At 45.0% G+C, this 14,102-nt stretch overlaps 1 protein-coding gene across 1 annotated transcript in view; it reads right to left on the bottom strand.

The window, feature by feature from the left end:
• Window positions 1-3,494: 3,494 nt before the first annotated feature.
• RPIA (ribose 5-phosphate isomerase A) overlaps window positions 3,495-14,102 on the bottom strand; it is a 37,500-nt gene continuing 26,892 nt past the window's right edge. Inside the window, exons 6-9 of the mRNA XM_077766693.1 lie at window positions 13,069-13,137; window positions 12,196-12,337; window positions 9,735-9,834; window positions 3,495-4,416 (exon numbers count right to left, since the gene is read on the bottom strand). Of these exons, the coding sequence (XP_077622819.1) occupies window positions 4,319-4,416; window positions 9,735-9,834; window positions 12,196-12,337; window positions 13,069-13,137 (409 nt within the window). The 3' untranslated portion in view covers window positions 3,495-4,318. The remainder of the gene's footprint in view (window positions 4,417-9,734; window positions 9,835-12,195; window positions 12,338-13,068; window positions 13,138-14,102) is intronic.

Raw genomic sequence — 14,102 nt, 5'->3', positions numbered from 1 at the left:
TTGCAGAGGCAACATGGGCACATTTGAATGCTGGGCTATATTGGAGTGTTTTGCTGCCCTGCAATACAACCCGGCCACTAAAAAAGCACAGGCACTGAACCTGTGACAAAAACATCATCTGACTACCGGGTCAGTGGGGAGTGGAGACTGATGTGTCCTAAATCGGTCTGCCTCGGCTGCTGGGTGTGACAGGAAGTGAGCAAACTTAGGCATTTGAGAAGAGGTATGAGGCCTGGTTGTCATGGCATTGATGACATCTTTGGAGTCCAGAGCCACATCATGGGTGTCTGTGGCCTGACTCCTCCATCCCAGTGTCCAGTACACAGCAAGTGCTCAACTCTTGTTCATCAGAGAGAAGAACTGATTACAGAATGCTCGGGCCTCCTGGATCCTGGGGTATGCATATCCTGAGGAGAATGTAGCCCTGTACTAGCTCTAGTCAGGCCTTGGTGTTGCTACAGGCGGGCCTGGTGCCCACGGCAAAGCTGTGGTGTCCTCCTGTGGAACATCAACAATTTCACAGAACTCCATCAGACACAACTACTCTGGGACTAGAATGGATGAAGACAAAAGCCAGATGGCTCCACAATTACATCTCAACACGACAAAAACGGAACATTGTCCAAATCACAGCAAGGACCAGACATCTCCATACTCTGGCTGCTTCTTTAGCAGTCCCAGATTTTTAGCCTCATGCTTCTTACCTTCTCGGTACAAATGAAAATACTCGAACACAGAACTTTCCTGCTTCCAATCCATTTCAATCCAACCTGATCCAATTCAGAGCAGAGCCCCGCTTCCTTGAGCATGCCTACAGAGCACCAGACACAGACCCAAATCCCCTAGGCCCCAACAGCCTCTGACTGAGACACCCCACAGCCCTGCCTGGCATGTGACTTCCCTAATTCAACGGGTCGATAAAACCAGCTCTGTTCAACCATGCGTTCCTGAAAGAGTCTTTGGCTAAAGGAAACTAACAATCCTTGGCCACAAACACGCTTTCCCAGGCGAGTCATGCTGCTGGTTGCCACTGTGCCTACCTATTCCCCAGGCCTGGAAAGGAGAAAAGGGAACAAGCACAGAGGACGAGAAAAGTCAATGGCGGTAGATGAGGAGGACTTCTCCAAAGTGCACTTTCCCATGGCCCATCCTAGTTGGTGCAATGCTCTATTCCTTTCTGCCATTAAAGAAAGCTCATCCAGAAACAGAAATTAATATTATAGGATGATTCATGAGCCTACACACACACACACACACACACACACCATTTCATTAACTTCAGTCTTTTAACAAATTACTTGTGGGCCAAGGTGCAAATGATGGACGCAAGCATTAAGGAATACAAACTATTCAGAGTCCTACAACCACTTGAATTAGAAGTAAGGCCTGGAGCCAGTTAATGCTGGCCTGCCTTCCAGTGTATGACCTGAACAAGTTAAGCCAAACTTCAGTTTTTCACTCTGCAAATTACAAGGACACACACCATGAAGCTGTTGCACGGTTAACAGGGCAAAGGCCAAGAACAGCACCTGGTACAAGGGGAGTAGGGGGCTGTCACCGTCGGCCCATAACTGCTTTTCCCACCTGCTGGCCCACCTCTTCCCCACTGTGCTGACAATTCCTTCCCATCACTGCTCCATCCTGGCATTCCTCAGTCAACCTGCTGGGCTCATCCACCAGGGCGGAAGCATCTAGAGCATGAGAGCGGTCTTAACTAAGAATTGCCGTGTGATGGGAACTCAGAAAAAGGTGGGTATATGAATCAAAACTTTATGAGCTCTAGCTGAAACCAAAATTGAAGAGGTCTCACTCAAATGCAAGTGATTCCCCCACTCTGAGGCCTCCCGGAAGTGTGGCAGCTTAACTCGGTTACATCCTTTCCCAAATGCCAAACCTGCAGGTGGCCCTGTGCCCCTTGGATTCATCATGTGCCTGAAACTTTTTCCATCCGACGTATCACCTGCAAGACTACATTTCATTACAATTTTATGGAAGAATCTCCAATCAAAACTGACCTGTAGAACAGAGCACTCTGTGTGTGTGTGCCTAAAAGCACAGCAGATGTCTTGTTTACCTCAAGAGAAGGGAAACCTCAGTAACTCCCCGGAACTGCAGTCTGGCCACAGGTGTGAGCGCCCCTGAAACCCACTGAAAATGTCCACGGGATGTGGAGCGTACCGGTGGCTTTCAGACACCACCATTGACTTGGTTATCTCTATCCCTAAATTTAACCCATGCCACAAGAGCTTCAAAGAATTTCAAAAAACTGGTTCTATCAAGTCTTCTCAGCTAAGATCTGGTGCTTGTTTGTGCAAAACTCATCATCTAGTCCAGAACAGGCTTGAAGAAAACTAAAGCACTCCTAACAATAGGTTTCCTTAGAAAGCATGAGGCAGCCACTTTTATAGAGCATCCCGGGGCGCCTGGGTGGCTGTCAGTTGAGCCCCCAACACGTGATTTCAGCTGGGGCCCATGGTCCCAGGGTCGTAGGACCGGGCCCTGTGTGGGGCTTCATGCTGAGGGTGGAGGCGGCTTGGGATGCTCTCTCCCTCTGCCCCCTCCCCAGCTTGCACTCTCTAAAAAAAATAAACTAAGAAAAATAAAAATAAATAGCACCTTAAGAGCAAAGAAAGAGAAGGAAGTCAGCAAGAAAAAGGGCCTCTTTAATGCTGGTTCTGTTCACTTTTGTTGCGCTAAGAGGTTTAGCAGGAACTGAGAGGCCAGCTTGGTAGTTATGATCCAAGCTTCAGGGCCCGGGGGTAGGCTGAGGGAGATGGCTGTTCCGAGTCTCGTGCAGGTCAGCACATGGGAGACGAAGCCCATGGGCCTCAACACTTAGCAGGCTGCCTTCCTCAGTCCCATCCATAATCACCTCTCCCTGTCTGTGAGGCTTTCTGGCAGTTTGCTGCTCACTAGGCACATGGCCTGAAGCCTGGTGAGGAGAACAAAGAGAATACGGGAAACCCGCTTGATGCTTGTCAGCTTCTGCGAAACAAAAGTCTAACAGAACAGTTGGGGATCACTTGTGACTTTTGTTCAGCTGAGTTATCTTCTATTAACAAGGAAAATAATGTTTGAAAAAGGTCTATGGCATAAAAATGACGTCTAGCTCTCTCAGAAATAAAGGAAATATTAATCTAGTCTTTGGCTCATGATTTCTCGAGTGAATTCCACCCCTTATCAAAAATCCAGTGTAAACCGGTGAGCAAAACTGATACCTATTTTACTATAAAACAAGTGCAAATAGGGGCGCCTGGGTGGCTTAGTCAGTTAAGCGTCCGACTTTCACTTAGGTCATGATCTCACGGTTCATGGGTTCGAGCCCCGCGTCGGGCTCTGTGCTGACTGCCAGCTCAGAGCCTGGAGCCTGTTTCAGTCTGTGACTCCCTCTCTCTGACCCTCCCCTGCTCACGCTGTCTCTCTCTCTCTCCTAGAAATAAATAAAACATTAAAAAAAAGAAACACAAACAAGTGCAAATAGTAAAGACAAAGAGTCACGATGGCACCATACTGTTTTATTTCAACCCTCAATCGGTACAACGAGAGGACAGCTTCTGATGCCCCAGGCAGGTAACCATAAAGGAACAGAAACAATAACAAAAAGACATTGATTTAAAAGTACTTCACATTTCACAGCAGTGCTTTGGCAGTACTGGCAAGTATTTCTGGCCAATAGCTTCCCGCAACGGGGGTCTGAGAAAACCCCGGATCTTAGCAAAAGAACCACATTTTCTCCCTGACAGTTGATGCTCTGAGTCGCTTTATACCACACCGCTCCACTCGCCAGCTTCTGTAAACCTCACCTTAACATATGCTATCTAAGTGTTGGACGTGATCACAACACAAACTAAAGACAAGATGGTGTGGTAGAAAAGTAAACTCCAGTGTTTCCAGTAAGGCATCAGGGAATCACTGCTGGCTGGGCCCTTCATTCCACCAGTTTAAAGAAAAGTTTCGATTTACATTTCTCGGCAAACCCAATATTCAGAAGCTTTACCAGCAGACTCAAGTTAAAAGTTTAAAAGACAGTTCCCTTTTTTTTTTTTTTGTAAATGTTTCATATAAAACATGAAATCAAGTTCTACTTTATTAAAAAAAACCGAGTATTTTTAATAGTAAAAATATATATGTTTATATTTCTCTTTTTAAAAAGACATTAAATAACAATACTTCAGAAGACTGGATTTCACCCCCCCACCCCCCACCCTGCCAGCGGTCTATCTGGCACAGAGACATTAAGGCAAAGGCTCCTGGAGAGGCATGTCCTCCTCAGCTGTGGGCTGGGGACTCAAGGGGAACACACTTCGCTCCTGCACGGTCAACAGAAAGGCTTCTCCCTCATGTTCACTGAGCCATCCTGCATCCCGAAGTAGACTCTCTCGGCCATGTTAATGAAGAGGCCTGTGTCCACCACGCCTGCAGGATGAAGGATGAAAATAAGCATTAAATTTCAGCTTCCCAAGGCAAGAAGAGTCAAGGATCGTAGGGTCAGTAGGAGCAACTACTGTCAGCAGCACTGGACAAATGACAGGTCTGAAGTCTTTCCTTTCCCAGAACAATGAAAAGAGATTCTTATCATTTTTATTTCTTCTTACTATCTTTTCTCCCCTACCATCTTTCTATACCCAATGTGCCAATTTTGACCTGCCTCAGGGCCTTTGCTCATGCTATTCTGCTTGCTGAACTAGTCATCTTTGAGCACTTCAAGGGGATGGTTCTTCAGATATCAGACGACCCCTCCCCTCTGGCAACCACTAGTCTGCTTCTGTTTTTTTCTTTTTCCGTTTGTTCATCTGTCTTGTTTTATAGATCCTACATGTAAGTGAAATCATACGGTATTTGGATTTCTCTTAGTATAATATCTCTAGGCCCATCCACGTTATTGTAAATGGCAAGATCTCTTTCTTTTTTATGGCTGAGTAACTTTCCATTGCACATATACACCAAATCTTTATCCATTCATCTCTCAATGGACACTTAGGTTGCTCCCATAGCTTGGCTGTTGTAAATAATGTTGCAATAAACATGGGTGCATATACCTTTTCAAATCAGTGTTTTCATTTCCTTTGGATAAATGTCTAGTGGAATTACTAGATCATGTAATACTTCTATTTTTAATATTCTGAGGAACCTCCATATTGTTTTCCATAACAGAAGCACCAATTTACATTCCCACTAATAGAGCATGAGGTTTCCCTTTTCTCCACATCCTCACCAACATTTGAGTTTTTTTTTTTAACATTTGTTATTTTTTATCTTTTTGATTCTAGCCATTCTGACAGGTGTAAAATGGTATCTCTTTGTGGTTTTGATCAGCATTTCTATTATGAGTGATGCTGAGCATCTTTTCATGGTGACTGTCAGCCATTTGTATGTCTTCTTTGGGAAAATGTCTATTCAGATCCTCTGCCCCGTTTTAATCAGATTATTAGTTTTTTGTGTTGAGTTGTAAGAGTTCTTTATATATTTTGGATATTAACTCCTTATTGGATATATCATTTAGAAATATGTTCTACCATTAAAGTAAGCTGCCTTCTCATTTTGCTGATGGTTTCTTTTGCTGTGCAAAAGCTTTTCAGTTTGATGTTGTCCCAATAGTTTATTTTTTGCTTTTCTTTCCCTTGCCTTGGGAAAAAGATCCAGAAAAAATGTTGCTAAAGCCAATGTCCAAGAGATTACTGCCTATGTTTTCTTTAAGGAATTTCATGGCTTCAGGTCTCACATTTAAGTCCTTAACCCACTGTGAATTTATTTCTGTGTGTGGTATAAGAAAGTGACCCAGTTTCATTCTTTTGCATGTAGCTGCCTAGTTTTCCCAATACCATTTATTGAAGAGACTGTCTTTCTCCCATTGTATATTCTTGCCTCCTTTATCATAGGTTAGTGCTCGCTTCGGCAGCACGTATACTTTACCGTAGGTTAACTGACCACAGATGTGTGGGTTTATTTCTAGACTTTCTATTCTGTTCCATTGACTGATGTGTCTCTTTTTGCGGCAGTACCAATCTGTTTTGATTACTACGGCTTTATAATATAGCTTGAAATCTGGAATACCTGCAGCCTTGCTCTTCTTTCTCAACATTGCTTTGGCTATTTGCACTCCCAGTTATTTTCCATCACACTATCAGCCTTAGAAGTCTCCCCCAGAGTTTAAGAAGACATTTGCAATGCATATATCCAACAAACGACCCACATCAAAATATATAAACAATTCTCCCAATCAATAAGACAGAAAACCTAGTAGAAAAATGGGCAAAAGACTTAAAGAGGTACATTACAAAAGAAGCTATATAAAATGGCCAATGGACATAAAAAGTGATGCTCAAACTAACTAATTAGTCAAAAGAATGCAAATATGAACATAAATGAAATTTGACTAGAATGCAAAGACACTTCCACTCACTCACAGTGGGAGGAAATTGGCAAGATCATTTTGGAAAACATCTGTTAATACATCTTCTAAAGCTGAACATAGTCATACCTAACGATCCAGCAATTCTACTCCTAGGTATATATGCAATTGTTAGACACACATGTGGTCATCAAAAGACATGTATGAGAATATTCACATCAGCGCTTTTTCTAATAGCCTAAAACTGGAAACACCTGAATGCTCATCAAGAATAGACTTGCTATACACACACTTTTTTTCGCACACATAAATACAATGGAATACTATTCCGTGATGCGAATTAAATGTATGCAACATTTACCAAAATTTTTTACCTACATACACATCTACCACAATGAGATAATACTGTTCAACTATCAGGAAAATAAAGTTTGATGAATGGGTATGTAGGGAAAATCGTTAGAAGGGCAAATTGGTACGATCCATGGAGGGCAATTTAGCACCATCTAAGACAGGAAAAGATGGAGGGAAAGAAGGAAGGGAATTTTCACTGTTTACTCTTGTAATGTTGAACAATGTAAATTAAAATGAATTTTAAAATTAAAACTTTGCAAGAGGGCCTCCAATACATACATAAACAAAATCATCTATCAGTGATGACAAGCCACCAAGCAGAAGAGCGAGCTTCTGAAACCCAGAGGTCCCTGGCACAGCACTGTACCAACACCCCTGAAGCCGCCCAAAGGAAACAAAGTGGCCATGTAAGACCCAACAATTCTGTAATACAAGGTGACAGTTTCCTCCTGGTCCAAGAGAAAGTCAAACCAGGTTCAGAAAAGGCTTCAAAGAAAGAGTAGAGATGAATGTCAAGAGTTGAAGATCTGATCTCAGAGCATCCTTGCTCAGGCTACTGACCACGCCCCAGTGGCAGAAAGGGCAGAGATGGCTCACTGTGAGCACAGTGTCCGTGACCTTTGGCCCTTCTACAGAGCTCTGTGCTCTAGGTGGAACCCAACGGAACATCCAACAGACAGAGTGACCAGCTAAGTACCAGTCCAGCTGTCCTCTGCGTATCCTCACACACACACACGTACACGGGCAAGGGGAGGGCAAGGCAGGGCAGGGCAGGAGGGACAGACAGGGAACCCTGCCCTCTTCCCTTCCCTGGGTTTTGGTTCAGCAGTTAGTACCCTAACAGACCAAATGAGGGAAATAAGAGAATGGGAGGAGGCAACAAGCCACATCGATGCTTCTGGTGGCATCGTACTGAAGGATTTAACATCTAGCCTCTCTTTTCTCATTTTCTTTGGTTTAAGGGTCTACTAAGATTCTGAACATCTCTAGGCTGTAGCTTCTACTTAATGAGGCAGAGGGCAAATATAGGAGAAACTTCCTCACGAATGACAGCTCCATGTCTCAGTAAGTCAAGAAAGATCTGAGCAGGAGCAACAGAGCCCCCTAGTGGGCACTGCAAGAAATGCACCTGCAGGAACCAGGCCCACACTGGTGAGTGGCTACTACACCGCCCCATGGGCTTATCTGCATTATCATCAGGGGCGATTGCTCCCACTTTACTAACAGTGACTAGTGACCTCTACATCCTCTCTTCCTCTTGCTCTATTGGCTCATTACAAGCTCAAAGATTGTCAAAGTCTAAAACAGCAGACTAAAGTAAGAATAATTAGCTCCTGGGCCACCTGGGTGGCTCAGTTTGGCATCCAACTTCGACTCAGGTCATAATCTCACAGTTCATGAGTTTGAGCCCCACGTCAGGCTCTGTGCTGACAGCTCAGAGCCTGGAGCCTGCTTCTGATTCTGTGTCTCCGTCTCTCTCTGCCCCTTCCCTGCTCTCTCTCTCTCAAAAATAACATTAAAAATTAAAAAAAAAAAAAAAAAAAAGGATAATTAGCTTCTTATTACATGGCTTTTATTGACACCACTTTCATTCCTAAATAGCATGGATAACTTAGAACCCAGGATGTTTAATTAATGGTGACGATACTATCCTTTCTTCCTGGAGATTTATTCATTCAACAAACACTCCCTTATGTGCTAGGCACCATTTTAACACATTTAATCCAACAATCTTATGAAGTAGGCACTAACACTAGCTTCTTTTACAGAGAAAGAAAGGAGTCACAGAGACGTTAACTAACTGCACAAAGGCACACTGACAGAGTGAGGCTGGGTAGGAACCTGATCCAGGCAGCCTGGATCTAATCCTAGCCACTACAATCTGCTAAAGTGACCTTACCTGCCCCATTAGCCAGTTCTGGCTCAAAAACATCCTATGCCATGGAACAGTCCCAGTCAGAACCTTAGTCTCTCAGTACCATATGATGTTTCTCACACCTGCTTCCTGTATCTGATCCCCTTGCACCCTTCAGTACTTCCTCTGGCCTGCGGGCAGGACTCCCTTCCACACTGTCCTCCCTCACCCCCCAGCCCTACACAGGGCCCCAGATCCCTGCTACAAGCAATAGAGGCTCTCCCATGCCAGTGTTCATGTGACAGACACCTCTCTTCAACCTGGCACTTGAGGAAGTAAGGACTAAAGGTTCAGAGTCTAGAGGTAAACAACCCAGGGCCCCCTCTTGCCCCTGCAGCCCTTAGGCAATTTGTTGAACCTTCCCTGATCCCTGTCCTACTCTCCAACTATCTGAGCCAACTGGAGGATCTATAACCACTTTGTGCGGTGTCTAGATTACACTATTCTGCTAAGGCAGAGGTTAAAAGCCACCTCTCTTCCCTGGAACTTCCCACACTCTCCAAAGGAATCAACCTGTGCACACTCTAGACTCTTGGTATTTCTCTAGCAAATGTAGCACATTCTACCTTATCTGTAGGCGTGGCTTCTACACAGCCACACACAGCTGTCCCCAGGTATACATGAACTTTCCATGAGAAAAGATTCATGTTCTAGAAATGGGGGCATTCCCTGTAACATGCAGCATAGCACCTGGCCTGTGGTCTGTAACTAGTAAGTGTGGGTGAATGGAGTCATTTTCCCCACTGCTTAAGAAGAAAGCTCACAAAATCAGAGAGGCTATAGTTAGGCTTCTAGAAGGGAAGCTCTCTCCATAGGGGGTGTGCTTATATCAAGCCAACCCCCTCTGACACTCCATCAGCTCCAGGCCTATCCCAACTGGAATGGGCTGGAATGTACAACCAACAAAGCTGCTAGGTAGGCAAGAACTATTTGGGGGGTAGGGTTGGGGAGCAAAGGCATGAAGTCAGAAACTCCAAGCAGGGTACAAAGGAAATTCTTCTTTCCAACCAAGTCTTAGAAAACTCCACACCTCTCGTGCCTCCTACAGTCAGAGGTGGGAAACAGTTACGAAGTACTTGGGTGTCTATGCTCAATGAACACCACTCACATTACCTGGGATCATTTTGATAGCTGTGTTCACTTCACTCCATTTGTGCACCCGATCAAACTTCCAATCCAGGATAAAATTTCCATTATCCGTCACCACAGGACCCTAGAAGGAAATTTTCCACATTTACAAAGGATATAGACATATGTAGGTGGAGAGGGGCAGGTAAGTGAAGGCGATGCCCAAAGACAAGTATCTTAATTAACCCGCTCCAGGGGCACCTGGGTGGCTCAGTGGGTTAAGCGACCGACTTCAGCTCAGTCATGATCACATGGTTCGTATGTTTGAGCCCCGCGCTGGGCTCTGGGCTGACGGCTAGTTCAGAGCCTGGGGCCTGCTTCAGATTCTGTATCTTCCCCCCTCTCTCTCTCTGACCCTCCCCTGCTCACGCTGTCTCTCTCAGAAATAAATAAAACATTAAAAAAAAATTTAATTAACCCGCTCCAACCAGTACCCTCACTTCATGCTTTCTAGAAGGCAGTGCTCTGAAGTAATGAGCAGGAGCTCTGGAGTCAGAATTTGAGTCCTGAAGCTACAGAGGCATAGAGGAGGCTCAGAAGAGCCATTAGCCTCTGTGAGCCTCAGATTCTTTAACTACAAAAAGGGGACCATGATATATAGTTCATAAGGCAGCTATGTACAAACCATATGGGTAAGCATTTACCACAGTGAGGGCTCACAGTAAGGGTTCAATAATTCTCAGCTATTGTTAGAATGAAAAACTACAGCAAGAGGCCATCAACACAGGGCAACATTCTCACCACTTCACATCAAGTGCCGGGTAATGCAAAATAAGGCAATGCTATCGCACCCATGGCTTCCTGAAGCAGGTGCTCCCACCAAAACAGGAAGCAGAGATGGGTTCTGGGGTCAAAAAATACAGGTTGTATACAACTTGTCTGTGTGACTTGTCATGCATTTCTGCCCAGAGCTGCACATACACACTCATGGGGGGGCTTAGTTGGCTTGTGTTCTGTATCTGGCCTCTGGATCAGAATTGGCCCTTCTGTTCCTGGTGCCTCACATTCCTCCTGGAGCCAGACCTGGCTGGTCCCCTGGGATGGATCTGGGAGGGAAGAGGAACAAACAAACGCCCAGGCTCCTAAGACTGTGAGAGATGACAAGAGAAAAACCCCAGCTTGCTCAAGACTACATGTAGGCAAACTTGATGACTAGCCACGATCATACACGGATGGATCTCTCTCTAATGCCCTGGGGGGAACAGCTAGTTGGAAACCTTACCTGAGGGTGGATCCTCAATTGGGACTCCAACCGGGATGTTCACTGTGGGGCCTCCCCAGCCAGAAGATTGGATGTTGTGAGTACCTGATTTGATGTATTAACCCTTCTTTATCTTTCTCTGTACTTCTCTTCCTCCTTATGTTTACTATAATTGTTTAATTCCATATATTCCCTTTCCCTTATAATTAATAAAACTTTCCTCCATGAAACAGAAAGTGTGGCTATCGTGAATTACAAGTATTCAGAACAGGGGGGCATTTTACTTAATCCAAAATTCCTCACAGCTTTGGGCCCTAGAAGGCATTTGGGAACAAATGTTGCCAGAGCACTACAGTCACAGGCAAGGAAACCAGGCCTCCCTGTCGATAGAGGGGGAGGGGTGGGAGTTCAGTGAAGAGCCCCACGAAGGCAGGAGGCTGGGGCTCTTGTCTGGCGTCAAAGCAGCGGTGACAGAGGACCTCCAACAGTCTCCTCCAGGCTCTTCTGCTACAAGGGGAACCACACTCTGCACAACCACTAGGATTAGGGACACAAGACACCAGGAAACAAAAAAATACACCAATATAAAAATTCCTCACAGTAGAGTTACAGATGATTTTTTTTCTGTATCTTTCAAACTTGTTATACAGTTATGTCAATACCTACACTTAGTTTTTGGGCTATTACTTTTGCTTGTTTGGTGATTTAAGTGTAAGAGGAAAAAAAAAGTTCTATGCAGCCCACTTTCAAATTTGAAGAGAAACATTTTGCCCTAAGTTTCTGGAGCATATTCATAGGGTACGGTTCATATCCCTCAAGAAACTCAAATTCTTGTCACATTTAATAAGAGATTAAAATAAGAGGAAAAAGAGAAAATGACACTATGAAACCTGAAACACTTCCTGCCTTGTGTGGGGGGCTTCCCAAAGCACACTTTTAGCTGCTGTTAATCATGGTGGTCTAGGCCGCAGGTGCAAAGGTCAGATCACCTGAGGATCATCAGACCCCAAAGGACAGAAAGACAGACTCACCTCCCTGCTTGTACAGAGGACACGCACTGCATTAAGTATAGCCTTCTCTACGCGAGTTTGAATACAGTGACTAGTAAAGCCAGTACTCTAAAAATAAACCAATAACCTGATTAAGAAAAAATAAAAAGCTGACTACCCAGGCTAGGCACAGAGGATCTAACGGAAGCACACTGAGAGCCTGGAATGCCCCTGAGAAGCCTCCCTGGCCACTTACTGCCTTGTTGATGGCCATCCGAAGTTCAATCACGCCCCCAAACTTCTGGGTCACAGCACGGCTCACTGGGACATAAGCCATTGGGATGACCTCAATAGGGATTCCCTTGTGCCACTGATCCCCAAGGTTCTTTGAATCTTTTCTGTAAATGTAAGTAAAAAAGTACAATAAATATAAATAAGCTCAATGACACAGATAAACACCGGATCCAGACATAGTAAGAGGGCAAGAGACATGAGCACAGACAAGGACACAGGGCTTCAAATATATTGGCTATAGTTTACTATTTAAGTAATGAGGTATTTGAAGTAAATACGACAAAAATGTTAAAAGTGGATATGACTGGCTTGTGATTATACAGGTGTTCATTATTTATATTCTTTCTAAAGCTACAGTATCTTGTAAGTACACACAATTTTCTTTTTAATTAACAAGCTCAGCATAAGCGCCTTCTATCAGATTCCTTGAAGGACAATCTGAGAGCCTGGTCAAACACGATACACAACACAAGTCACACGTGGGCCCAGAGGAAGCAGGTGTGCTGAGTCACTGCCCATGGGCAGGGCCTATCTTTCCTCTGAGGCTCCCTGCAAGGATTAAATGAGTGGTATATGAAGACGTGCTCTTGTCACAAGAGTGACAAGCTGTTAAGCTGTTTGTTTCCTCCTCCTTCCAATGGACACGTCACAGAACAGTATCTCCCTTCAGCATGAAAACAAAGCAAAATCCAAGACATGGCCCTAAGTCCTAGCCATCAAGTCTCAGAAAGCCACAGTCCCTCCAGTTCTCCACTTCCTCCTCCATAACATGGGGACAAGGCCTGGCGTCTGATCTACCTCCTCAGTGGACAGCTCAGAACACTGAACAATGTACCTGAAGTCGGCAATCACGATGAAGCGACTGGCATAGCCAGCCACAATTTTCTCCTGGGTCAGGCAGCCTCTGGGGATGGGAAGAGGCAAATGAACACAAGGTAGGACACAAACTCAATTTGAAAACTAATGTCAGATACAGGAAACCCAAATCCACTTAATGAGAAACTTAATTTTCGATTCTTAAAGGAAGATCCCCAACTCCATCATGCTGTGCAACAGACTGAACTGTGTCCTTCTCAAATTTCATATATTGAAGCCCTACCTAACTCGAAGATGTACTTGGAAGAAGGGGCCTCAAAGGAAGTAATTGTGGTTAAATGTGTCATAAAGGCGGGGCCCTGCGTCTGCCAGGACTAGTGTCCTTCTAAGAAGAGACACCAGAGAGCTCACTTGTTCTCACTCCACCCTGTGAGGGCACCATGACAGAGCAGCCAACAGCATGCCAGAGTCTCCAGAACTGTTGAGAAATGTTTGTTGAAACCACCCAGTCTGTGGCATTTTGTTAAGGCAACCCGAGCTACGAAATGGACTGTGAAAGCGTGAGCCTGGGCCTGGGAGGAATGGCTCCCAGTCAGGTCAGGCACAATCCCTTCTAAGATGCAGCTGTGCTCAGGGAAAAGTCATCTGAGCAGGGCATGAATGGAAGGGCCTATGACTTGAGGACAAGCTGTGAACAACCTGTCCTGTCCAGTACCTGCCAGGTGGGGGCGATGAAGCAGAGGGAGCACGGTGAAATTCTTAACATACTTTGTGTCACTCACTCCAGTCTGCTCCCTGCCAAACAGGCCTTCACCTTCTTCAACTCACCATTTCCTACCCTCTGTATCAACATCGAAGAAACACCCAGGGGTACTGGGTGGCTCAGTCAGTTGAGTGTCTGACTTTGGCGAAGGTCATGATTTCAAGGTTGGTGGGTTCAAGCCCCGTGTCGGGCTCTCTGCCGTCACCACAGAGCCTAGTTCGGATCCTCTGTCCCCCTCTCTCTTCTGCCCCTCCCCCGCTAGTGCTCACTCACACACTCTCTCAATTAAA

The sequence above is a fragment of the Crocuta crocuta genome, unplaced genomic scaffold (genome assembly GCF_008692635.1).
Source record: "Crocuta crocuta isolate KB4526 unplaced genomic scaffold, BGI_CrCroc_1.0 scaffold275, whole genome shotgun sequence".
Lineage (NCBI taxonomy): Eukaryota > Metazoa > Chordata > Mammalia > Carnivora > Hyaenidae > Crocuta > Crocuta crocuta.
The sequence above is the reverse complement of the archived record's forward strand: the minus strand, read 5'-3'. Positions and strand labels throughout refer to the sequence as shown.